General features: G+C 49.5%; 1 protein-coding gene across 3 annotated transcripts in view; it reads right to left on the bottom strand.

Moving 5' to 3' along the window:
* The window catches only part of ZBTB47 (zinc finger and BTB domain containing 47), a 36,753-nt gene extending 9,310 nt beyond the window's left edge, over positions 1-27,443 (bottom strand). For 2 of the 3 annotated variants that reach the window (XM_060280947.2, XM_035129966.3), the window contains exons 1-2: positions 27,176-27,443; positions 858-2,288 (exon numbers count right to left, since the gene is read on the bottom strand). In XM_060280947.2, coding sequence (XP_060136930.1) covers positions 858-2,288; positions 27,176-27,178 — 1,434 coding nt within the window. In that variant the 5' untranslated portion in view covers positions 27,179-27,443. Of the gene's footprint in view, positions 1-857; positions 2,289-3,123; positions 3,145-27,175 lie in introns of those variants that run through there. The other variant, XM_088653370.1, reaches the window with a different exon arrangement.
* Between the last annotated feature and the right edge of the window lie 237 nt (positions 27,444-27,680).

The raw sequence follows: 27,680 nt of genomic DNA, 5'->3' as shown, positions 1-27,680 counted from the left end.
ATCCTGGTTTGTTTTGTTTTGTGGTATGTTATGCATTGCGATTTGCTGTTATTCTTATTGGTTAAAAGGTAAAGGGACCCCTGACCGTTAAGTGCAGTCATGGACAACTCTGGGGTTGCGGCGCTTGTCAGTTTTTCTGGGTCATGTGGCCAGCATGACAAAGCCGCTTCTGGCGAAACCTGAGCAGCGCATGGAAACGCCGTTTACACCTTCCTGCTGGAGTGGTACCTATTTATCTACTTGCACTTTGACGTGCTTTCGAACTGCTAGGTTGGCAGAAGCTGGGACCGAACAATGGGAGCTCACCCCGTTGCGGGGATTCAAACCGCCGTCCTTCCAATTGGCAAGCCCTAGGCTCAGTGGTTTAACCCACTGATATGTAAACCGTTTAATTATCATTTGCTGATGTTTAATTTTACTGTTTACTGTTATATTTTAACAGATTATTGAATATTACTTCATTTGATATAACTTGTTTGTTTTCAAGTTATTGTGATTTTTTTTTGTAATATTGTGGATCAGATTGTTACTATTGATGCTTGATGTTTTAGTATGTTTTTATAGGCATTGGAAGCTGCCCAGAGTGGCTAGGGCAACTCAGTCAGATGGGCAGGGAATGAATGAATGAATGAATGAATGAATGAATGAATATTATTATTTGTCTTTCCAGGGATAGGAGATTCCCCTGCCTGGAACCCAGGATGGCTGAGGCCAGTCAGTGGGTCTGTCGCAACAGACATCCTATGTAATGACTCCCACCTGTTCTCATTGTACAGAGCATGCCCCATGCGCCAAAGCATGCGAAGGGCGGCCTGGCTGAAATGTGGTGCCTCGAGGGGTGGCTGGCTCCCTCTCACCTGGATGTTCTTCTCGCAGTCCGTCTGGTGGTGCAGAAGCAGTTCACTCTCCAGCAAAAACCGCTTTCCGCACTTGTCGCAGATCTGCATGCGGCTGTGGGTGACGTTCATGTGCTTCTCCAGGTACCAGCGGTTGTTGAAAACCCGGGGGCACTTCTTGCAGGGGTAATGCTGCTTCTCCTCAAGCTTCACCTTCTGGCCCACCCCGTCCGGCTCCTTCTTCCTCTTCCGGCCTCTCTGGTCTTCCCCTTCCTCCTCCGCTTCCTCCGCTTCCTCGTCTTCCATCGCCACGGAAACCGTCTCCTGGGACCTGTTGGACGCGGCCGACTGGGCCGCTTTGGAGGGCCTGCTGGCCTTATGGGGCGGCCCAGACCTCTCCCTCTTGATCTCCGCCACTTCCTCGCCGTCTTCTTCCTCCTCCTCGTCCTCCTCCTCGGTGGTATCTTCCAGCTCTTCCTCTTCGCTGTGCTCCTCTTCCTCCTCCTCCTCCCCCACCTCGCCGTCATCCTCTTCCTCCTCTCCTTCCCCATTCTCTTCCTCCTCGCCATCCTCGTCCGCGCCATGCCCTTCCCCTTCGGGCCGCCCCATCACCGCGGTGATGCCGGCCGTCTGGTCGGTGGCCGGGGACTTCCCCTCCGTCCCTTTTGAGACGTTGAGGGTTTGATTGTTGAGGTTGACCTCCACGATGATCTGCTCTCCCCGGTTGTAAGAGCTTTGGCTGCCCAGGGCCACGCCGGGCTCTTCGCCCTCCACCTTGCAGATGGGCGGGCCGCCATCTTTCTCCTCCTTGTAATACTTCTTGCCAGCCACGGCGGGGAGGTTCTGGTTGCCCCCGCACGCTGCGCCATCCTCAACCCGCACCGAGTAGGGGTCGTTCCCTTCCCGGGCGTAGATCTTGGGATGCGGCGCCGGATCCATCTCCTGCTTGATGTTGCAGTAGTACTGCGACGGGACGCCCTTGCCGCAGCTGTCCGGAGGCAGCGCCATGTTGCTGGCCATGGCTAAACCGAGGGACCTGGTGCTGATCAGCTCCTGGCAGGAGGACGCGATGTCGCTCATCTGCAGGACGGCGGCCGCGTTCAGGACGTCCTGCACGTTGCAGGCATTGACCAGGAGCTTGGAGGTGTAGATGAAGTTGAGGATCTGCTGGAGGCCCTGGGAGGTCAAGGCCTCCAGGGAGAGCTCCACCCGCTGCAGCTGCTTGTTCTGGGTGAAGAGGGAGTGGAAGAAGTGGCTGTAGGCGGCCAGGACCCCCTTGTGAGCCGGGAAGACGTTCCTGTGCTGCAGCAGGACGATGTCCACGTCGCACAGGTCCGGTTGAAACAGGCGCTGCTCGTTCAGTCTGTCCATCAAACACGTGAAGTGGAGGGCTACATCCTCCACCAGAGAGTACTCGGCGGCCGGGTAGTCAGTTGTCTTTTCGACTATCAGCTGTGGGAAGAAAGGAGAGGAAGGTTAAGAAGCACCAGGTTATTGTTCTCCGAGGGCCTTCTGGAGGTTCCCTCACTGCGAGAAATGAGGTTACAGGGAACCAGGCAGAGGGCCTTCTCGGTAGTGGCACCCACCCTGTGGAACGCCCTCCCACCAGATGTCAAGAAAATAAACAACTACAGTGGTACCTCTACTTACAAATAACTCTACTTACGAATTTTTCTACTTACAAATGGAGTTCCGTCCAACATCTTGGATGTGGTTTAGATAGGATTTTTTGCGAATTTTTAGATAGGGTTGCTTCGACTTACGAATTTTTCTCCCAATGCATTCCTATGGGATTCGACTTACAATTTTTTTCGACTTACAAATGTGTGTTCGGAACGCATTAAATTCGCAAGTAGAGGTACCACTGTATCTGACTTTTAGAAGACATCTGAAGGCAGCCTTTTTTAGGGAAGCTTTTAATATTTGATGAATTACTGTATTTTATTATTTTGCTGGAAGCCACCCAGAGTGGCTGAGGAAAAGCCAGATAAGTGGGGTATAAATAATAAATTTATTATTATTATTATTATTATTATTATTATTATTATTATTATTATTTAAAGTGTGCTTAAACCACATTACCTTCTGCAGAGAGTCTTGGAAACTGTAGAGAAATGCAGTAAATAAATTGAGGGGCCAGCCAAATTAGGTCTGCTGGCTGTAGGCTCCCTACCCCTATCTTATCTTGAACGGACCCAGATTTCCCAGGGGGGAGGCAAGGGGAGGGAGAATCACACTTGAGGTTGGGGGGGGAACCCACAAAAAACCACACAGCCGCACCACTGACCGTCACACAGGGATCCTGTCAGCTATCACTCAGAAGATCCTTGCAAATGCACACCTTCTCCAAGGTAATTACAGCCCATTAAAAACGGCGACTCGTTTGCTTCATTAAGAGACCTCATTAGGATGAGTTAAGGCACACACTCTAGTGGGCTTTAACAATAATAATAAATTATTGCCAGGGGCAAAGTATCACCTCCAAAACTTTAAAGTCACATTGAAGAAGCACTTGGTTGCAACTTGCAACTGGTAAAGAGATGAAAAAAGTTCTTTGATGCAGAGCCGTAAATCTGCTCAAAAGAAAGAAGCTCTCTAGGGTTTCGATTGCAGACAGGTAGGAGGAGGCAGCTGGAGAAAGAGGTCGCCTGCAGACTGACAGTATTTTGCACGGGGGATTCAGTCCTGTCCCCCGTCTCCCCCCTCCCCAAATCTGGGATTGCACAGTTAGGGTAGATTAAAGTGTTCCAGTGCAAAACAACAACAACTCACTGAACAATAGAAAGGGGGGGGGGGTTGCAGTTAGGCAAGTAAAGGGGAAATGCAATAAACGTGAACAAATGATCAATGGGAGGGTGTAGCACTGCAACAAAAGGATATCAGGACGAATGTTCTTCATTGCATAACAAGGGAATGGAAGCTTGGGAGCCTGAGGGCCGCATTCCTTTTGAGGCGGTCTTCTGGGGGCCACGTGCTACAGGCAAAAGCAGACGGAGCGACGAATGCAAACATTACCTTTGTATAGTATTCTAGTTTCTAAACACACTCAAACACACACACAGAGAGAGATACACACAAACACCCCAGGAAGGCAAGAGGCGAGATCAGGATTCAAGGACACATTTCAGTCCGCCAAACAGAATCAAGGAAGGTGCAAAGCAAGACTGGTGTGTTCTGCGGCCTGGGAGGAGAAGCCTCCCCCCTGGGCCCTGGGCGGTTGCCTCCGGAGAACAAGAAAGATAAATAAACGGCTGAAACTTCGTTACAGAAATAAGCCTCAAGCTGCCTCCTGAGCTTCTTCGGAACGACAGCAAAATAATCGACCAGAGCTGAGCGAGTGGGTTTTTGGCATCTCTTCCTTGGCAGCTGCCTTCCTCAAAAAAATCATTGCATAATCCGACCCTGATCTGAGCACACTCTCTCTCTCTCTCTCTCTCCTGCCTCTTTGGAGTTTATTCTTCCCTTCCTTAGTCTGACTTGATTCTGCAGTTGACAGTTTTTTGCAGCTGAGCTGCGTTGGCACGCAACTAGGGGACGCTTTATTATCTTTTTTTTGTTGTCGTTTTTAATTGCACAATCTAGCGCCGGGCAGCTCCGCTAGCTTTTTAAATGCTTCGGGGAGAAAGATCCTAAGCTGATCAATCAGATAGCGTAGAGAGGGAGAAAGAGTTATTAAAGCCATCTGGGGGGGGAACGCGGGTGCCCCTTGCCAGCACACTATTGCGGAAAACGAGCCAGATTAAATAGCAGAGGGGGTCGCGGTGACCCACCAGTCTGCAATAGGAGCCTGCTGCCGGGCTGAAACTAAAGACCTTGCAAATTCTGGGTGGGCAAAGCCACTTCCGTGCCTTTGCCGGAGGTGGGGTTGTGGGCAGCCTGACGAGCCCATTGCGTGGGGGCTGCAGTGTCAGCCCCTACGCAATGGTAGTTCCCGCCTGCGTCATTCGCCCCCTTGTCCAATAGGGATGAGGGGGCGGGGCCGCAGCGTTTAAACCCCTTCGCGCGGCCGGGGCCCGTCCTCTTTCTCCCAGTTCGCCGGAGCGAACAGAAGCACCCGCCCACCCGCCCTTTAAAAAGAGAATAGGGGGCGCTGCTGCGGACCTGGTCGGTTGCCTGGTTAGTCAGTGGACCGGGTAGGACTTTTCCCATACTGGGCTAGCCATGATGGGTTTTTCGCCTACCTCGTAGCATGTCGTCACAACTTAGGTTAGGCGGTTAGGCGTTGGAAATTTGCATAACAATAAGATGGAGGAGGGGCAGATTGCGTCATCACCTGCCCAAATTTGGAGAAGTAATTCCGTTAAAGGATTCCGGGGGCGAGGCTTGGTCCAGAGCCTGGAGTCGCCAGGGCCGTAAGGCACGCCCCGTACGGTGGCCACAGAAGGAGTTCCGGTTGATCGGCATCGCCGGGTTTCCTTACTGGTGGTTAACTTCTCACGGACTTCAACACACGGGTTGGAGTCGGATTTAGTCTGATAGGTTCCAACGCCTAAGCCAATTCCGCTCAACATGCATATCTAATAAAGTTGTGGCCTGAACCACCCAATTAACCTTTAAATTCTGTGTCACGTGTCGATTATTACACTGATCGGAGGGCATTGCTACACAAGTGAATCTGCTGGTCTGAAGAGAGTGGGCAAATCTATTGGCTGTAATAGTTCATAAACTTATAGAATTGCAGAGTAGGAAGGGAGCCTAAGGTGCCATCTAGACCAACCCCTTGCAATGCAGGAATATGCCATTGTTCCTTACAGGGATTGAACCTGCAACTTTGGCATTATCAGCACCACGCTCTAACCAACCGAGCTATTCTGGCACCCGTTTGGTGTAGCTTTCACAGACAAAGGCACTTTGTGGGATTAAGCAACAGGAGGAAGGTAATTCTTACGGCTTCGTTTGCTTTTCTTCCGTGTCTGCAGTACCCCTCAGAAAACCAGCAAGAGGGAAATATATCAGGAATAATCTCGGGAACCAGGTTCGCGTCTCCGCTCCTCCACATGCAGCTGCTGGGTGACCTTGGGCTAGTCACACTTCTCTGAAGTCTCTCAGCCCCACTCACCTCACAGAGTGTTTGTTGTGGGGGAGGAAGGGAAAGGAGACTGTTAGCCGCTTTGAGACTCCTTCGGGTAGTGATAAAGCGGGATATCAAATCCAAACTCTTCTTCTTCTTCAAGAGACAATGGAGTGTGCCTCCAGGGGTGAGGTCAAACCTCTGTGTTAGGAGCACTGAAGTGACCTCCCCGGGGCGCAAACCTGGGAAGTGTGTGTGGATGTCCTGGACTGCCCAGGCAACAAGACCCGCTTCTCGGCCTCGCCGATGCGGCCCAAAGGAAAGGAGAGCAAGACATTGGGCACTAGGCTTGGCTACAGGAGGCATACAAGGTGTCATCCAGCTTCTCTTAGGGGATCCACTCCGGATTTGTGTCTCTTCTCTCTCTCTCTTTTTGGCGATTCCTCATAGCCGAGAAACATTGCCTTCCATAAACACGAGTCCCATTTTAACAATGAGTCCGTAAGTGACTGTGGAGGCCAATTCTGGATCCACACGTCCTTCCACAGTGGGGACATTGGTTTCCGGGTGGGAGTTCATCATGGTGTGGATTTGCCAAGCGTGCCTTCCTCTTAGCACGTTTCTCCCTTGCGTCCTGAGTTCGAGTGTCTTCAAAGCCCATGACGCCTTTGGTAAAGGCTGTTCTCCAACTGGAGCACTCGCAGGCCAGTGTTTTCCAGATGTCAGTGTTTATACTACATTTTTTTTAGATTTGCCTTGAGACAGTCTTTAAACCTCTTTTGTTGACCACCAGCATTACGCTTTCCATTTTTAAGTTGGGAATAGAGTAGTTGCTTTGGAAGACGATAATCAGGCATCCGCACAACATGACCAGTCCAACGAAGTTGATGTTGAAGAATCATTGCTTCGACACTGTTGATCTTTGCTTCTTCCAGTACACTGACTTTAGTTTGCCTGTCTTCCCAAGTGATGTGTAAAATTCTTCAGAGACACCGTTGATGGAATCTTTCAATGAGTTGTGTGTCCCTCCTTGGGCTTTTGTTCTTTCAAGATATCCCACAAGGCAGCAGAGGTTTAGAATGAGAGTTTTCCTTCTCCTAGATGGGCTCCCTTCCCAGGAGGATGATCCCCGCCTGGCCCTCACTTCCCTCTATAGCACGTGCAAAAACCGCCTTCTTGGTCTCGCCCCTCAATCTACCAATCACCTTAAAAAGGTTTCTTTCCCAAGACTCTTCCCAGCCTTTATTATTTTTAATCGCTGCTTGCATCATTTTCTGCATTTATTTTTTAGTCATTTCTGCTCTTGTTAAGCTGCTTTGGGTACTTCCTTAGTTAGAGGAGGGGAAATGGGCTACTAAAGGGTCCAAATAAATGAGAATAAGAACCCATGTTGCTAGGGTGGGCAGTAGGAACATAGCCTTAACACTAGGAACGTAGCCTTAACACTACAAAGAGAAGGTTAAGGGGGGATATGATAGCCATGTTCAAATATATGAAAGGATGTCATATGGAGGAGGGAGAAAGATTGTTTTCTGCTGCTCCAGAGAAGCGGACATGGAGCAATGGATTCAAGCTTCAAGAAAGAAGATTCCACCTAAACATTAGGAAGAACTTCCTGACAGTAAGAGCTGTTCGACAGTGGAATTTGCTGCCAAGGAGTGTGGTGGAGTCTCCTTCTTTGGAGGTCTTTAAGCAGAGGCTTGACAGGCATATGTCAAGAATGCTTTGATGGTGTTTCCTGCTTGGCAGGGGGTTGGACTGGATGGCCCTTGGGGTCTCTTCCAACTCTATGATTCTATGAACACTAGCTCCATGTTGTCTGTACTGGCTGGCAGCAGCTCTCCAGCATTTCAGGACCTGGGACCTTCTGGCAGTGAAGCAGAGCTTCCACCACTAAGCTATGTCCCCCGTAAGATCCCCACTGTGCCGTGCAAACGAGTCCTTGCAATATCGCGCAACCCTCGTTTTTGCACCACCCCTGAAACACACGCACCCTAATGGCATTTTGCTCGTGCAAAAGATTCTGCTGCTTTGAAGCACCCTTTATATGGCTCCGAGCCTGACGAGGCGAGACCAAAGACCCCATCCCAGGTCTTTGCCTCCGCTGTCTCAGCAAACGCTTCCCCCAAGGGAGTCGAATTAATAGTAGCTGATCCAAGTGCTTCCCTGCATCCCTCTGGGGCACGAGAGCAGCCCATGGAGATGTAGGAGGAAGCCCCGCTCGTGTGCAAAATCCTGTTGGTGCCGCCTTGCACCACTCCCAAGAGGCATTCAAGGTCACTCTGATCCCCGAGACTTCCCTCCCTCTCTCCCTCCCTCCCACATTCCCAGAGAAGGCCATTGTCACAGCTGAACAGCTGCCCAGAGTGACAGAAGCACAAACTTGTAAGCTAAAGTCCCCCCCACCCCACTCCCTGCCTGCCTGCATATTCACAGCCGGCCATTGCATGGAGGAAGAGGAGAAGTAGGTCCTTTACTCAAAGGGGTTTGCATTACAGAAAGTTCAAAGCATCTCCTGGCATCTCCTTTGCAAAGAGGTGTGAAAGCAAGCAGAAGTCAAGCAGACGGTTATTTCAGGGGGAAATCTAGCAACAGGTTCCCGGTACGTTTCCAAGCACAGTTCAAAGTGTTGGTGCTGACCTTTAAAGTAGGGTTACCAGACGTCCCCGTTTCCCGGGGACAGTACCCGGATTGGCGAATAAGCCCCCGGACAAATTCCAACCCCAGAATGTCCCCGGATTTCATATAATGTCCCCGGGAAACGCAGCACCGGCAGTCTCAGCAGCCCGGAGCAGTTGGCTCTGGCTGGCTTCAGGAGCTGCTCAGAAGCCCCCATAGGATGGTGGTGCAGCGGCTCTAAGATGCACCTTCCGGGCTGCCTCCACCTTCCCTGACCCCAGCAACTTGAGGGCATCCTGAGCAAGTTTGCAGATGACACCAAATTGGGAGGGGTGGCTAATACCCCAGAGGACAGGATCACACTTCAAAATGACCTTAACAGATTTGACAACTGGGCCAAAGCAAACAAGATGAATTTTAACAAGGAGAAATGTAAAGTACTACACTTGGGCAAAAAAATAAAATAAATGAAAGGCACAAATACAAGATGGGAGACACCTGGCTTGAGAGCAGTACATGTGAAAAGGATCTAGGAGTCTTGGTGGACCACAAACTTGACATGAGTCAACAGTGTGATGCAGCAGCTTAAAAAGCCAGTGCAATTCTGGGCTGCATCAATAGGAGTATAGCATAGAGATGAAGGGTAGTAATAGTACCACTGTATTCCGCTCTGGTCAGACCTCACCTGGAGTACTGTGTCCAGTTCTGGGCACCACAGTTCAAGAAGGATACTGACAAGCTGGAACGTGTCCAGAAGAGGGCAACCAAAATGGTCAAAGCCCTGGAAACAATGCCTTATGAGGAACGGTTTGGGAGCTGGGCATGTTTACTCAGGAGAAGAGAAGGTTAAGGGGTGATATGATAGCCATGTTCAAATATATAAAAGGATGTCATATAGAGGAGGGAGAAAGATTGTTTTCTGTTGCTCCAGAGAAGCGGACACAGAGCAATGGATTCAAACTACAAGAAAGAAGATTCCACCTAAACATTAGGAAGAACTTCCTGACAGTAAGAGCTGTTCGGCAGTGGAATTTGCTACCAAGGAGTGTGGTGGAATCTCCTTCTTTTGAGGTCTTTAAGCAGAGGCTTGACAGCCATCTGTCAGGAATGCTTTGATGGTGTTTCCTGCTTGGCAGGGGGTTGGACTGGATGGCCCTTGTGGTCTCTTCCAACTCTATGTTTCTATGATTCTAACTAAGCTGTGAAGGGAGGCTTCACGCTGCCTATCAGAGCTTCTGTGCAAGCAGGAGGGGCAGGGATCTCTCAGTTAGGCAACGGGAAGCCTCCCTTCACAGCTGAGGGATCCCCGCCCCCTCCTGCTTGCACGCAAGTAGGAATGGGATTGGGGCTGCCCCGATGGGAAGGGAGGCATTGCGCTGGCCGAGCCTCGCAGCCGCAGCTCTCATCCCTCCTTCTCCGCCTTCCATGCCGGACCCACCACGCACCGCTTCCCCACCATCACCAAAGAACCAACAACTCAGGGGCTACCCAGGCTCATGAAGAAAGGAGATAGAAGCCTCGGAGGAAGGGGAAACATGGCGGTTGAGGTCGAGGCGGCGGCCGCCCCTCTGCCACCGCCATCGCTGCAGCATCAACATCCCAAACGCGTAGTATTTAATTAATTGATTGATTGATCAAAGTGTCCCCGGATTCATTGAAAAAAAAAATCTGGTAACCTAAACAGCTTCAGCCCAGTATACCTGAAGGAGCGACTCCACCCTCATCGTTCTGCCTGGCCACTGAGGTCCAGCTCCGAGGGCCTTCTGGCGGTTCCCTCCCTGGGAGAAGTGAGGTGACAGCGAACCAGGCAAAGGGTCTTCCTGGCAGTGGCACCCTCCCTGTGGATCGCCCTCCCATGAGATATCAAGGAGATAAACAACTATACAACTTTTAGAAGACATCTGAAGGCAGCCCTGTTTAGGGAAGATTTTTGATGTTTGATTATGTTTTTATATCTGTTGGGAGCCGCCCAGATTGACTGGGGCAACCCAGTCAAATGGGTGAGGTACGAATAATAAAACTATTATCAACAGCTGGAACCAGTGAAACTGACTGTTCTAATGAGAAATCCACAAAAATATAAATTAGTGGGGGGGGGTCATAGCTCAGTGGCAGAGCATCTGATTTGCACGGGGAAGCTCCCAGGTTCAAGTCCAGGCGTCTCTATGTAGCTCGGACAATGCCCCACTCTCTGAAACCCAAGAGAGCCACTGCCAGTTAAGTGTAGACCAGGTGTGGGCAACCTCTAGCCCTCCAGATGTTGCTGAACTACAACTCCCATCATCCCTGGCCGCTGACTATGCTCGCTGGGGTGGATGGGAGCTGTAGTTGGACTGCTGCAAAGCGGACCCTTGCCATTCGTACACTGTCTGCCTTGCATGATCAGGTATCCAAATAATGAAGGCCTTTTTACCATCTGCCCAGGCTTTTCATCATCATCATCATCATCATCATCATCATCATGATGTAGCATGAGGTCGACTTGGCTTCCTGTCTCAATCCTGCTGAATTGTAGGGTTGTTGTTTTATCTCAGGCTTCCTCACCCTCGGCACCTCCAGATGTTTTGAGACTACAGTTCCCATCATCCCTGACCACTAGTCCTGCTGGCTAGGGATCATGGGATTTGGAGGCCAAAAACACCGGGAGGGCCGAGGTTGAGGAAGCCTGCTTTATCTCTGGTTTGTTTTTTAGCTGATGCTGCACTCCCCTTTTTATTGGCATTGTGTTTCTCATTTCTGCCAACTTACTCGTTTATATCAGAGTGGCGTACAACGATTCGAAAACCAAACAGAAAAATCGCATTAAAATCAGCACAGAACAGTCATTAAAATGACAGGCTACTCAAGGGACATTAAACAAAAAACAGTTAGGGTCTGTCAGCACAAAAACATTTTTTTTCAAGAGATGCTGGAAAGTCAAAAGCGAGGGTGCTCGCTGCAACTCTGCTGCTGGAAGAGAGTTCCACAGCATGGAACCGGCGACACCAAATGCCTTACTTTTAGCGGAAGACAATAGGGCTTCTGTAACATGGGGAACAACTAACAGTGCTTCTTCGGATGATATCAATGATTGAGCTTGGAACATAAGGACTTAAGGCACCCTGGACTCCAGTTGTTCATGGCTTTGTACATACAGTATTCAAGGCTTACGGCAGCTTATTCGTGTCACGGCAAACGGGTCCGTTTCTTGCAAACTAAAAGATGCGATGCAAAATGCAAAAATAAAAACGGAGAGGTAATGTTATGGTGTGTCTAGGGGAGAGCAGTGAAAAGTGTTGGTGCTGACCTTTAAAGCCCTAAACGGCCTCGGTCCAGTATACCTGAAGGAGCGTCTTCCACCTCCATCTCTCTGCCCAGACACTGAGGTCCAGTACCGAGGGCCTTCTGGCGGTTCCCTCGCTGCGAGAAGCCAAGTTACAGGGAACCAGGCAGAGGGCCTTCTCGGTAGTGGCACCCGCCCTGTGGAACGCCCTCCCAGCAGATGTCAAAAAGAAAAATAACTACAGTACCAGACTTTTAGAGGACATCTGAAGGCAGCCCTGTTTAGGGAAGCTTTTAATCTTTAAGAAATTAGTGTATTCTAATATTTCTGTTGGAAGCTGCCCAGAGTGGCTGGGGAAACCCAGCCAGATGGGCGGGGTATAAATAATAATAATAATAATAATAATAATAATAATAATAATAATATCCCCATAATCAACAGCACAGACCTAGCTATTACATATCACCTCTTATTCATAAAGGCAGTTTGGGCTATTTCAAACCATCTGCCGTTATAAAGTTAACAAGAAAGAAGTCATAGCATAGCAACCTGTGGTTGTTTTTGCTGCTGTTTTTTTGGGGGGAGAGATTATCTGTGGTAACTGTTCAGGAATTTGTTGCTTTATTTTGCTCGAATAAATTAAAAGCATGGGTATTTGAACCATCGCCAGCAATCAGGCTTTGATCCTTGCTCACGCTGAGCAAACCAGTTATTTGGGGAGATTACTTCTGTAGGAGAAGGTAGCTTAAATTTAACAACAGGGAAAAAATAAAAATAAAGCTGATGTGTCTGTATACATGATGCAAATTAAGCAAGTCGGCTAAAAATGTGCCGATTACACATTGTTTTTCAAGGTTCAGAGAACGAGAGAGAACTTTGGAGGGCAGTGAAATCTCTCTCAACCCGATCCCTGGAAATCTAGTAGTCACACATACACGCAAACTTCTAAGATTCCTCCAGGCAGTACTGCTGGCGGGCACTCTGGCCATGAGAACCAGACTCATTTTTAAAAGGCACAAGCTGAGATTCTCATGAAGCAGAGTTCCGCGCTGGATGCCAGTGAGATCTCAGAATTTGTTTGTTTAGTCGTTTAGTCATGTCCGACTCTTCGTGACCCCATGGACCATAGCACGCCAGGCACTCCTGTCTTCCACTGCCTCCCACAGTTTGGTCAAACTCATCTTCGTAGCTTCGAGAACACTGTCCAACCATCTCGTCCTCTGTCGTCCCCTTCTCCTTGTGCCCTCCATCTTTCCCAACATCAGGGTCTTTTCCAGGGAGTCTTCTCTTCTCATGAGGTGGCCAAAGTATTGGAGCCTCAGCTTCAGGATCTGTCCTTCCAGTGAGCACTCAGGGCTGATTTCCTTCAGAATGGATAGGTTTGATCTTCTTGCAGTTCATGGGACTCTCAAGAGTCTCCTCCAGCACCATAATTCAAAAGCATCAATTCTTCGGCGATCAGCCTTCTTTATGGTCCAGCTCTCACTTCCATACATCACTACTGGGAAAACCATAGCTTTAACTATACGGACCTTTGTCGGCAAGGTGATGTCTCTGCTTTTTAAGATGCTGTCTAGGTTTGTCATTGCTTTTCTCCCAAGAAGCAGGCGTCTTTTAATTTCGTGACTGCTGTCACCATCTGCAGTGATCAAGGAGCCCAAGAAAGTAAAATCTCTCACTCAGAATACATAGCTCCAAATAATGCAACTTCCTAATCATTATGGGGACGAACGCACAGGGCGCTGCTGAAATCTGAAAGCCCAGAATGCACCATTGCTGGCTGCTCTGTCCGCAGCGACACCCAAATCTAAAAGCACAGTTTCGACTTCGCAGCCCATTCTCATAACCCACCGATGGAGATGGGTGGAAATTCAGTTTGAAAGCTGAACCTCCTAAAACTGCCCTTTCTGAAACATTAAGCGAGGGAAGACACAGCCATCCTTCAAAACTCGTACTTCTCTGAATGTCACAAGACGTGAACAAAAACACACACGCACACACAAAAAAATTGTACCCCGCTCATCTGATCGGGTTGAAAAGAGCCTACCAAAAACGATCATATTAAGGGAAATTGCTTTGAGGAGAAAATAAATTGTTCGTTATGCCAAATGGCAGACCGGCGTGTATATGCTAGGAGAATTCCGCACTAAAATGCTGACCGCTTTTGGTGAGGCGTATATATGAGGGACGCGGGTGGCGCTGCGGTCTAAACCACAGAGCCTAGGGGAGGCACCCCCAAACTGTGGCCCTCCAGATGTTTTGGCCTACAACTCCCATGATCCCTAGCTAACAGGACCAGTGGTCAGGGAAGATGGGAATTGTAGTCCAAAACATCTGGAGGGCCGAAGTTTGGGGATGCCTGGCCTAGGGCTTGCCGATCAGAAGGTCGGCGGTTCGAATCCCCGCGACGGGGTGAGCTCCCGTTGCTCGGCCCCAGCTCCTGCCAACCTAGCAATTCAAAAGCACGTCAAAGTGCAAGTAGATAAATAGGTACCACTACAGCGGGAAGGTATATGGTGTTTCCGTGTGCTGCTCTGGTTCTCCAGAAGCGGCTTAGTCATGCTGGCCACATGACCTGGAAGCTATACGCCGGCTCCCTCGGCCAATAATGCGAGATGAGCACTGCAACCCCAGAGTTCGTCACAACTGGACCTAATGGTCAGGGGTCCCTTTACCTTCATACACACACACGCACACACGCACACACGCACACACACGAAGCTACAAACATGAATTTGACCAAACTGCAGGAGGCAGTGGAAGACAGGAGTGCCTGGCATGCTATGGTCCATGGGGTCACGAAGAGTCGGACACGACTAAACGACTACTAAACAACAACAATATATATACACAGTGGTACCTCGCAAGACGAATGCCGAATTTTTCGCAAGACGAATGTGTCTTGCGATCTGATGGTGACTGGCAAGACGAATTCGTTTTGTGAAAAATTCATCTGGCGAATCACGGTTTCCCATAGGAATGCATTGAAATTTAATTAATGGGTTCCTATGGGGGGGGAGAAATTTCAATGCATTCCTATGCGAAACCGCGATTCGCAAGATGAATTTTTCACAAAACGAATTGACTCACAGAACGAATTAAATTCGTCTTGCGAGGCACCACTGTACACACACACACACACACACCAGTTTGTGTGTGTAGTGTGTGTGTGATGTGGAAATGTGGAGAACTGAACATTGGATTGCAAAAATGAGCAGCAGAAACGGACATGTTGGGCTGCCACGAACCAACCCACCCACCCAACAGCGCTACGCAGGCTGCCCGTCTTCCTCCCAACGTATTGCAGGAACTGACCCAGCAAAGGCAGAAGGCTCTCCTTTAAAAGGGGACCTAAGGTGCCACAACCCTTCCGAGGGCACCTAGCTTTTATGCACTCTGCAAAACTCTCCCTTTCTGCGGCCCACCAGCTCTGAAAGGAAGACACTGGAGGCCTGCAGCTCTCCTCTTGGCGTTCCCCCAAAGCCCAGAGGCCTTGGAGGGGCCTGCGAGGGAGAGCAGCCAGCCTTGCTTATCCAGGGTCGGCTGTGGTCCAGGCTCTTCAGCGAGGCCGAGTGAAGGTCAACAAGAAGAGATTTTGAGGCGGGCAGGCTGGCTGGCCTCATCCCGTCTCCGTCAACAGGGTTTTACGAGGGGGAGATGCATGAGGGGTTATAGCAAGTTCACTATGTGCAAAGTGCTTGGGGGACGGACAGACTTCTTTTCTTTCTAAAAGGGGGGCATGGCAGGAGTGAAAAAGGATGGAGGATAGAACCAGACAGGAGGGAGAAAAGGAGGTAGCCGCCAAAAAAACGGCCTCAGATTGCAACCGCCTTCTCTACGTAATAGGTAGCTGTGAACCAGAGATGGGGAAACTCAGGGCCAGGGGCCAAATGTGGCCCTCAGGACCCTCTGCCTGGCCCTCATAACCCTCCTCAGGCTACACCCCTCACTGACAAGAGGCGACGCCAGAATTCAAGGACACATTCCCGGGAGGCGGAAACGAAGCCAAGCGAGACACAATTGCAAACCATGGTTTAGTGTTACATAAACCAGCCCCAAGGAGGCTGTCCGCCCCACCCCCCTCCTCTAGGTGCTTCCGCTATTTTGAAGTAGGATGCAACCGCACACTGCAAAATGGTAGGCAAGGGCAAAGCGTGGTTTGCCCATTCGGACATGCCTGGAAACCAGGTTGCCCAGAACTGTGGCTCCTAAGCTGAAGGAGGAGGCAGTATATACAAGGATGAAGCTCCTCAGGGACCCCCTTTATTAGGTGACTTGTACTTGTAAATGTGGTCTAGATTTATTAGGTGTACCTCGCAAGACGAATGCCCTGCAAGACGAATTTTTCGCAAGACGAATGCGTCTTACGATCTGATGGTGACTCACAAGACGAATTCGTTTTGCGAAAAATCCGTCTTGCGAATCGCGGTTTCCCATAGGAATGCATTGAAATTTAATTAATGTGTTCCTATGGGCAAAAAAAGAAATTTCAATGCCTTCCTATGGGAAACCGCAATTCGCAGGGCGATTTTTTCGCACCACTGTACTTGTAAATGTGGTCTAGATTAGAAGAGAGCGATGACAACTAACAGGGGAAAGAACTGCAAAAACAAAACAAACAAAAAACCCCACTGCATTTTCTTTTTCCACGCAGACAAGCAAACGGAGAAGTGACAAGAGCCTTCATCTTTCAGAACTGTGGGGGAAATCGCAGCGAAGCATTCAGTGAAAAACATTTGAAGAACGCCTAATGTTTTGACACATTGAGTTCACAGGGAAAGAGGGTTTGCCTTGTATCCTGTTGCCGCAGATGTATGGTATGACAAGCCGGGATCTTTCAAACAAAACCTTATCAGCTCACTCACAGCACAGCCCAAACTCCTGTTTTTTCTCATCGGAGAAGTCAGCTGGGGAACCAAGAACCTACAAATAAGAGTTGCCACCTTTGGGTTTCAAAAGTTCCACCACCATGGGGGCAGAGTTCCTTAGTGGCTTAGCTCATTTTTTTATTGAAGCCATGCCTCTGAGCTTGCACAGAGTACATTTCCCTTGAGAGTCAGTGTGATTTAGCGACTGAAGGAAAGAACTAGACATGGGACATTGGGTTTCAAATCCCCACTCTGTCTTGAAAGATCACAATATGACTCCAGTATTATTATTATTATTATTATTATTATTATTATTATTATTATTATTACCCCCTCCTTCCACAATACAGTGGACCCTCGGGTTATGTTACTTTTGGGTAACGTAACTTTCAGGTTGCGAGCGCGACAAACCCGGAAGTGTATACTTCCGGGTTTTGCCGCGCGCGCATGCGCAGAAAGGCTCTATGAGCTTTGCGCATTCACAGAAGTGCTCTGCGTGCTGTGCGTGTGCACAGAAGCGGCACTTCATGTTGCAGACTTTTCGGGGTATATAAGGACCCCGGAACGAATTAAGTTCGTATCTGAAGGGTCCACTGAACCCAATAAACCCCTCCTTCCACAATACATTTAAAAGGGCATCGGATGTCAATCAGCCAAAGGCCCGGTTGGAAAGGAACATTTTTGCCTGGCACCTAAAGGTGTATAATGAGGGCGCCAGGCGAACTTTTCCGGGGAGAGCATTCCACAAATGGGGAGCCACTGCAAAAAAAGGCCCGTTCTTGCGTTGCTGCCCTCCGGACCTCTCGTGGAGGAGGCAAATGAAGAAGGACCTCAGAGGATGAACCAGGTAGGTTCATATGGAAAGAGGCGGTTCTTGAGGTATTGCGATTCTGGGTCGTTTAAGGCTTTAAAAGTCAAAACCAGGACTTTGAATTGAGCCCGGAAACTAATTGGTAGCCAATGCAGTCGGACCAGGATCAGTGCAATATGAACTTCCTGACAGTAAGAGCTGTTCGGCAGTGGAATTTGCTGCCAAGGAGTGTGGTGGAGTCTCCTTCTTTGGAGGTCTTTAAGCAGAGGCTGGACAGGCATATGTCAAGAATGCTTTGATGGTGTTTCCTGCTTAGCAGGGGGTTGGACTGGATGGCCCTTGTGGTCTCTTCCAACTCTATGATTCTATGATCCTTGGACCCGACTAGTGACTTCTTCAATGGGTCTTTGTTCCTGGCTCACCTCAGACTGCTGCTCATGGCCCAGATCTGAAAATCAGCGATGCGGATAAGTAATTTACACTCAGGACTTAGTGGTCTTTCCAAGGTGGGGGTTCTTTTTAGAGTCCAAATATATTAAAGGATGTCATATAGAGGAGGAAGAAAACGTTGTTTTCTACTGCTCCAGAGAAGCGGACACGGAGCAATGGATTCAAGCTACAAGAAAGAAGATTCCACCTAAACATTAGGAAGAACTTCCTGACAGTAAGAGCTGTTCGGCAGTGGAATTTGCTACGAAGGATTGTGGTGGAGTCTCCTTCTTTGGGGGTCTTTAAGCAGAGGCTTGACAGGCATATGTCAAGAATGCTTTGATGGTGTTTCCTGCTTGGCAGGGGGTTGGACTGGATGGCCCTTGTGGTCTCTTCCAACTCTACGATTCTATGCTCAAACCATCTTGCCCTGGTAAGCGTAGCTGCTGATTTCTGCACTAGGTGAAGTTTCCGAGCCATCTTCGGAGGCAGCCCTACGTATAACGCATTGCAATTATCTAACCTGGAGTTTACCAGAGCATAGACAACGGTAGTTAGGCTGTCCCTGTCCAGATAAGGATGCACCTGGGCCACCAGCCAAAGCTGATGGAAGGCACTCCGGGCCACCTGAGCCTTCCAGGATTCAGGGGGAGGCGGGGAACGGGTTTTTAAAGTGTGTATGCAGCCAAAGTTAAGAGTCCAAAACTTATAAGGATCCAGTCAAAAGGAACCAGAGTAGTTTAGGTCTCCCTTCCTGCTTGCCTTTTGCTCTCTCCAGGAAGAAGCCACTGCTCCAGCAAATCAATTTGAGGAAGCCCGCTTTCTGAACCAAGGACTCCCTCCCCATGTTCCTTTGCAGGGCGACTCTGCTTTGGGCTCTCCTCGGCCCACCCCTGGCAGCGGCAATCTCTCGCGCTCCCGAGCTCAGCGGCGTGCTAATTCGAGCTAAACGATTATTGCCCTCCCTTCCTTCAAAAGCCTGGCACTTGACTGCCATTTCCAGAAAAGTGCTCAAATTACTAGCTGCGTTATTAAGGGCACAATGCCACGTCTCTGGCAATCGCATAATGGCACACTTTTATTAAAAGAGCAGGAGAGAAGGGGAGAGAGAGAAGCAGAGAGCGAGGAGGGCCTTGTGAGATCGGTGGATCAGGGTTCCGCCATCCGGAACAGCTTTCCTAGAGAGCCCAGATTATTTTTTAAAAAAATTAAAAAATAAATTCCCTTTTTACATAACAGGGTTTTTGCTTGTCGCCACGCACACGCAGGCAGAACCGCAGGAGAAAGGCCCGCTCGCATTCTCCAAGTGCCGTTAATCCCACGGTTTGCCCTGAAAAGCATGTTAGCCTCGCGGGGCCCAGCCTTGCAGGCTTGGCAAACGCCAAAGACTCCCACCGGCTTGATGCGAGTGCCAGGGTTATGCTTGGAATGCGAGGCCTGCGCTGGAGGCTGGAAGGAACAGTTGCAAAAGACGCCAGTCCAGAGGCACTGCAAAGCTTCTCTTCTTTTTCTTTAGCCTGAAAAGAGGTCTCCACTGCGACTGCTGCTCTGGAAGAAGGGGGCCATTTCTACTACTCCACCAGCAGCAGCTGGGACCTCAGTAGGGATGTGTGTGTGTCTGTGTGCGCACGCAGCTTCCAAGATGCGACCATGAAGGCCAGCGGATGAAGTAACAGACCTGTTTCTAAGCCACCAGGTTAGAATCATAGAATCATAGAGTTGGAAGAGACCACAAGGGCCATCCAGTCCAACCCCCTGCCAAGCAGGAAACACCATCAAAGCATTCTTGACATATGCCTGTCAAGCCTCTGCTTAAAGACCTCCAAAGAAGGAGACTCCACCCCACTCCTTGGTAGCAAATTCCACTGCCGAACAGCTCTTACTGTCAGGAAGTTCTTCCTAATGTTTAGGTGGAATCTTCTTTCTTGAAGTTTTAATCCATTGCTCCGTGTCTGCTTCTCTGGAGCAGCAGAAAACAATCTTTCTCCCTCCTCCGTATGACATCCTTTCATATATTTGAACATGGCTATCATATCACCCCTCAACCTTCTCTTCTCCAGGCTAAACATACCCAGCTCCCTAAGCCATTCCTCATAAGGCATCGTTTCCAGGCCTTTGACCATTTTGGTTGCCCTCTTCTGGACACGTTCCAGCTTGTCAGTATCCTTCTTGAACTGTGGTGCCCAGAACTGGACACAGTACTCCAGGTGAGGTCTGACCAGAGCAGAATACAGTGGTACTATTACTTCCCTAGATCTAGATGCTATACTCCTATTGATGCTCCTATAGATAGTTAATAGATGGTTCACACGGCCAAATGCAAAAAATATATATTTCCTGAGCAAATAATAATAATAATAATAATTTATTATTTATACCCCGCCCATCTAGCCGGGTTCCCCCAGCCACTCTGGGCGGCTTCCAACAAAATACAGAAATCCATCAAACATTAAAAGCTTCCCTAAACAGGGCTGCCTTGAGATGCCTTCTAAAGGTCTGGCAATTGTTGTTCTCTTTGACCTCTGGTGGGAGGGCGTTCCATAGGGTGGGTGCCACTACTGAGAAGGCCCTCTGCCTGGTTCCCTGTAACTTGGCTTCTCGCAGTGAGGGAACCGCCAGAAGGCCCTCGGCACTGGACCTCAGTGTCCGGGCAGAACGATGGGGGTGGAGACGCTCCTTCAGGTATACTGGACCGAGGCCGTTTAGGGCTTTCAAGGTCAGCACCAACACTTTGAACTGTGCTCAGAAATGTACTGGGAGCCAATGTAGATCTTTCAAGACCGGTGTTATGTGGTCTCGGCGGCTGCTCCCAGTGACCAGTCTAGCTGCCGCATTCTGGATTAATTGCAGTTTCCGGGTCACCTTCAAAGGTAGCCCCACGTAGACCACATTGCAGTAATCCAAGCGGGAGATAACTAGAGCATGCACTACTCTGGCGAGACAGTCCGCAGGCAGGTAGGGTCTCAGCCTGCGTACCAGATGGAGCTGATAGACAGCTGCCCTGGACACAGAATTGACCAGCACCTCCATGGACAGCTGTGAGTCCAAAATGACTCCCAGGCTGCACACCTGGTCCTTCAGGGGCACAGTTACTTCATTCAGGACCAGGGAGTCCTCCACACCTGCCCGCCTCCTGTCCCCCACAAACAATACTTCTGTCTTGCCAGGATTCAACCTCAATCTGTTAGCCGCCATCCATCTTCCAACCGCCACCAGGCACTCACCCACCCGGGGACCTTGAAGAACACAGAATCCTGCACTTTCGCTTGCTTGCCTTGGGAAGAGAACATCCCAGTGCAAACACAAAGCTGTCACTTGATTGGGGATGGGGTGGAATATGCAGAAGCGCAACAACTCTTTTTGGCTCGCCATCAAAGCAGCGGCTGTACAGCAACACACACACACACACACACAGTCTTCCTAAATGCACCTCTGCACCACAGAACCTGACGCCTCTATAACTTGTTGCATAAGAAACACTTGCCAATTGCTGTGTTGGTTGCAATCTCCTGTAATAAGGCTTCACAAGCCGCTGATTTCTCTGCCAGCACAATCCTTTGCTCAGCAAGTTTCAGGTTGAGCTCATCCAGCCAGCTTCTTTAAGTTTGTCTAAAACCACCCTCCAGTCGTTTGCACTGAGCTTTGGGAAAGAGGTGGAGAAATATTGCTTTCCGGCGGGTCAGCGGCGCTTATTGGCAGCCGCCAGGCACGTGACAATGCAAATCGCCCTTCTCATCGCCGCAAGTCGCGGCACACCAGCCAGCGTCTCGCGGCACACTAGTGTGCCGCGGAACAGCGGTTGAGAAACGCTGGCATAGCTGGTCTCCATGTGGTGGCACAATTGCAAACACACAGGCTGTTTATTTACGGCAGCTTAGGCTGAGAGGCAGTAAGCATCGTGGCCCAGTAGAGGTTCAAACCCTGGTCTCTCAGATCTTAGTGCAATGCTCTCGCCACTAGGCCACACTGTCTCTACCATGCAGGCAGCCGCCATCCTCCCTTGATGTCCTCTTGCACCCACAATGGCTCTACTGGAACTCCCCTTGCCACTTCTGCCCACGGCCTTGTGTCCTCCAGTCCTAGCAAGAGCCGCAAAGGGTAGTGTGAGGGACAGGAGCTATAGACTACCCCCTCCCATCTTGACAACCAGTTCTTCCCCGAGCACAAGCGGGAGCGGGGAAGGGGATGAGTCAAGCGGGGAAGCAGGAAGTAGAGGGCAGGGCTCTGACAGGGAGAGGAAGGAAGGGAGAGGGAAAAGGGGAGGAAGGAAAACACGGCTAGGAGACCCCTCCCTCCAGTTCCGGAGCTGCGCAAGAAGAAACGGGGGCGGAGATTGGGGATTCCCAGACTACTTTGTTGGAAAAAGACGCGGGAATCACCATTCCGGGGTACTGACCCAGACTGAGAACATGTACGTTGTACAGCTTCTGCACTGTAAATAGTCTGCACATAATAAAAGCATGAAAAGGCAGCGTGTCGGAGAGTCTTTACTCTAGAGTAGCCGCCAGCGCCCCTGTGACAGGTAGTATGCGCACTTTGCCCAAGCCTGTAAAAAATAGATCTGGGGGTGGGGGGTGGCATGGGAAAGAAGGGGTTGTGAATCGAGGAAGTCCCCTCCCCTGCAATATAGGGACAATACTAACCTAACAGGGCAGGTGCAAAGATTACTAGATCATGTCTGGGCACTGCTTTGAGCATTACGTGATTGCTAAGCAGAACAAACACATTTTCTCTATCTCCCAAGTAAAAGGAAGAGGGCAGCCATAGCTGAATGCCTTGTTCCACAGAGTACAGAACTCCTTTACTGCTAAAATTAAATGTGAGATTCAGCATAAATGCTCTGCTGGTTATAGCTGGCGCCTACAATGAAGCAAGTAATTGTTTGATGTTCACCAAATGCTTTTAGTTGGCATTTTTAGTAGGAATAATAATAATAATAATAATAATAATAATAATAATAATAATAATAATTTTATTTTATACCCCACCCATTTGGCTGGGTTTCCCCAGCCACTCTGGGCAGCTTCCAGCAAAATATTAAAATGCAATGGTCTGGTAAACATTAAAAGCTTCCCTAAACAGGGCTGCCTTCAGATGTCTTCTAAAAGTCTGGTAGTTGTTTTTCTCTTTGACATCTGGTGGGAGGGCCACTACCGAAAAGGCCCTCTGCCTGGTTCCCTGTAACTTGGCTTCTCGCAGCAAGGAAACCGCCAGAAGGCCCTCGGCACTGGACCTCAGTGTCCGGGCAGAACGATTGGGGTGGAGATGCTCCTTCAGGTATACAGGACCATGTTCACTCATTTGGAGCCCTTTGAGATTTTTTGGGGGGAGACACATTCAAGAAATGCTCCCCCAAATCCCTCATTTGCTGCCTGCTCTTTCTTTGACCTGCCAGGGGTTCAGCAGCTTTTAAAATGTGGGATGGCCTTCCTCCTCGAGACAGTGCTCCTAGCCAATCAGGGATCACTTAGTGGACAGGATGACATCATGATAAAAGGCAACCAATCAGAACTGACCTGGAAAAGAAGGCCAAAGAAGTGGGGCGGGGGATACGAAACAGAGCCAGCCTGATGGACAGACATATTTCCTGCACATACCCTGCAACTCCCGGATTGAAAAATCCGGGATCCGCGGCGGCGCGGCACCGGAAGTCGTTTCTACGCATGTCCAGACATGCGTAGAAGTGACTTCCAGTGCCAGGCTGCCCGTGTCTGCATGTCTGGGCACCAGAAATCGCTTCTGCGCATGTCCAGACATGCGCAGAAAGCTGGGAGCCGGGACATGGCCGCCGGCAGGAGCTTTACGGGATATTTACGGGATATAATCAATTCGGGATAACAGCGGGAAATGGTAACAAAATACGGGGGTTTCCCGTGAAAAACGGGAGACTTGGCACTATGTTCCTGCAATGCTTGACTCTCGCTCTGAATGGACAAACACATTTGGCACCTTTTGACATCGACATACTGAAAGAAAAAGGAAAAACCCAAAGAGGGAAGCCTTTTTGCCAGGGCCAAAAATACCCCTCTATTTGGCTAGCCAAGAAGCAACCGCACCCCACAAAAAAAACCCAACAACAACAAATAAATAAAATACCAGCAAGGTAGAACTATGATCACAGTTTAAGGACACATCCCAGCCAGGCCAAAGCACTCAAGGAGGGCAAACAACATGGTGTGTGGACATGCCCAGAGGCCAGAGAAACCCAGAGGACCAGATTCAGCCCTGAGGCTCTTCCCCCATATGCTATACTTTTACATGCATATATATATATATACACTTGCCATGAGCTACTAGGATTTGTGGACAACTACCCAATATGACAAACCACTGAATAACAAGAGGGAGCTTCTCAGGACCTTCAGGTTAGCCACCCAGGTTAGCCATCGGATCTTCCAAGACAGGAAGTAGGATAAGAGGGCTTATTGTATGAACTGAGCCTTGCTTGAGCCCAAAAGGTCTTCCTTTAGTATAGCATCTAGATCAAGGGAAGTAAGAGTACCACTGTATTCTGCTCTGGTCAGACCTCACCTGGAGTACTGTGTCCAGTTCTGGGCACCACAGTTCAAGAAGGATACTGACAAGCTGGAACGTGTCCAGAGGAGGGCAACCAAAATGGTCAAAGGCCTGGAAACGGTGCCTTATGAGGAACGGCTTAGGGAGCTGGGTATGTTTAGCCTGGAGAAGAGAAGGTTAAGGGGTGATATGATAGCCATGTTCAAATATATGAAAGGATGTCATATGGAGGAGGGAGAAAGATTGTTTTCTGCTGCTCCAGAGAAGCGGACACGGAGCAATGGATTCAAACTTCAAGAAAAATGATTCCACCTAAACATTAGGAAGAACTTCCTGACAGTAAGAGCTGTTCGGCAGTGGAATTTGCTACCAAGGAGTGTGGTGGAGTCTCCTTCTTTGGAGGTCTTTAAGCAGAGGCTTGACAGGCATATGTCAAGAATGCTTTGATGGTGTTTCCTGCTTGGCAGGGGGTTGGACTGGATGGCCCTTGTGGTCTCTTCCAACTCTATGATTCTATGATTCTAAACCATGATTCTATGATCCTTGGACCCGACTAGTGACTTCTTCAATGGGTCTTTGTTCCTGGCTCACTTCAGACTGCTGCTCATGGCCCAGATCTGAAAATCAGTGATGCAGATAAGTAATTTACACTCAGGACTTAGTGGTCTTTCCAAGGTGGGGGTTCTTTTTATAGTCCAAGATGACGTTAGACTATAACTCTCATTGTACCTGGCCATCCTGGCTGGAGTCCAACTACATCTGGACTCCCCCCGAGGCATCTTGGTCCCAGGCCATTGAGGGTCTTAAATATTATTTCTTTAGGCTGGTTTTCCCTCAAAACTGTTGCACCTCCTATACAGAGGATCCATCTTACAATCGAAAGTAAACTTGATGAGAATCATAGAATCATAGAGTTGGAAGAGACCACAAGGGCCATCCAGTCCAACCCCCTGCCAAGCAGGAAACACCATCAAAGCATTCTTGACATATGCCTGTCAAGCCTCTGCTTAAAGACCTCCAAAGAAGGAGACTTTACCTTTACCCCCAAGTCAATTACAGGGGTGCATAGGGGGAGTGGAAGCCCTACTCACACAGAAGCCTTTCTGTGAGTTTCTGCTGACAGGACTAGCTACCCAAATCCCACCCATTACTGCTATTCCCATTATTCCTTCACCAGCAGATCCCAGGGCGGGTCGGAACAGTTAGAAACCCTGCATTAAGAACAGCTAAAACAAATCACAGTCACGGGAACAGGTCCTGAAAACACACACCTCAAGAGTCACAAGGCCAGGGTAGAAAAAGGTGTGTCTTTAGCACCTTAGATGGCTGAATTCAGGAGGTTAAACCACTGGCCAAAGGAGGTTATTCCGAGTGACACCAGGTGACCTAAGAATTTAGCCTGCCCTGCGATGATGGTCCGTTCACACATGCCAGCCAGCTTGACAGTGCTGCAATTGTGGAGCGTTTGCGTGACAAACAAGCTCTACGATGCAGGCCAAAGTATGCAAAGACTGAAAGATCTGAGTCTTGGATTACAGCTTTTCCACACCAAAAAAACACACCCCATCACCACCACCCCTATTTGCAAACCAGATGTAGAATTTACACACACACACAACCGAAACCCAGAAATCCATATACAACTTTTTGGTTCCGGATCCTACCCATGGTTAAGATTTCTACCTTGGGAAGATCTGCACTGCTGAAGAACTGTAGGCCTTTCTTGCAATCCAGGGCTTCTCATGGCTAAATAACCCTTTCAGCGCCTCTCATCCCAAGCATCCAGATAGTAGTGTCACTTCCAATAAAATGTATATTCCTGATCTTGTCCCTGCCCGTGAGCCGTGTGTGTGTGTGTGTGTGTGTGTGTGTGTGTGTGTGTGTGTGTGTGTGTTATAAGGCTCCAGCCGTCCCTCTTTTAAGCTGGCACCTTCTCGCAATTGCAAGTGCAAAGCCTCCGACCTTTTCATTGCAGAAACACACCTTCATTTCTGCAAAAGGAGGAAAGGGAGAAGTGTGGCATGGGGGAGGGGGCGGAATCCCCCTCAAAACCAACGCAAACTTGAGCAGACTTGATAGATAAAAGGGGAGGGGGGGTTGAGAGAGGAAACGTGTCACAAATCCGATAGCGACCCTCTTGCAATTCAATACCTCCAAGCAGATGGGGTTTTTTCCTCTCTCTCTCTCTTTTTCCTCTCACCCCACCGGAACCCACACTTTGCCTGAAAGCTCCTAGAGACAATGCATCTAAACACGAATGTCATTCCGAGTTCACCAGAAAGGCAAAACAAGCCGGGGAGTCTTCCGATGGCTATACGACTGCAAGCAGCCCCGTCAACTTGTAACGATTGCGTTTGGGGGTGAGATGATCCATTGCCACAGCGTCGGCCCAGCTATGAAGGAATTTTAACTCTTCGCATGCAACAAGACAGCTATTGTATGTTCTCCAGCATCTCTGCACATCTCCCCTACTTGCAAAAAAAGGAGACAGCCTATATATGCAGGGGAGATATATATATATATATAATTATTATGCATGCAAATAATAATAATAAAAGAGCCCTACCCCCTTCAGATCCACCTTGGCTTGCACGCACATCTGTGCTTTGCAATGTGGACACACAGAAGTAAGAAAAATGCTAACCGGGAGGGGGGGCGGGGAGAAAGAGAGACAGAATAATTGCAGCGATCGAGGCAAGTTTGCAACGCCCTGGCAAAGGAGAGCAACTGTTTCGACCCTCCCAAAATAATAACGAAATAAGGCAGAAAGAGAGAGAGAGAGAGAAGCAGAAAGAGAGAGAAATGAAGTATCGGATCCTGTACCATTTTGATGCGAGGGTCTCAGGTCAATTGAGCCCCGGTGCTCCTCTCCTTGCAGGGGGGTTGTGATCTCCATGAAAATGTTGGAATGTGACAGATTAGATCTTTCTTTTTCTTTTATTTTTTGAAAGGTTTGTTTCTCCTCCTCCTCCTCCTCCCTTTTTTCCCCCCTTCCTCCTTCCCCCTTTTTCCTCTGCAGTGGTTCCTTCTGCTCGGCTGCGGCGGGGGGCCCCTGCGCTCTCGCCTCTCCTCCGCCGCCGCGGCTGACTCTGGCTTGCTTGCTTGCTTGCTGCCGCTCCTCCTCCTCCTCCCCTCCCGCCCGCCCCTTTGGCTGCTGCTTCACTCCGGCCCCCCCATCGCCCTGTCAGCCCCGGAGGAAGAGGCAGGCGAGCCTGGCAGCGCGATGCCAGTGCCAGAACCCGGGCCCAGCTGATTGGAGGCGCCGCCTCCGGTGCGCCTGCGCGCGGACCTTTCCTCTCTCTCTCTCTCTCTCTTTTCAATTTAAAGG

This window comes from Zootoca vivipara, chromosome 11, assembly GCF_965207765.1.
Source record: "Zootoca vivipara chromosome 11, rZooViv2.hap1.1, whole genome shotgun sequence".
NCBI lineage: Eukaryota > Metazoa > Chordata > Lepidosauria > Squamata > Lacertidae > Zootoca > Zootoca vivipara.
The sequence above is the reverse complement of the archived record's forward strand: the minus strand, read 5'-3'. Positions and strand labels throughout refer to the sequence as shown.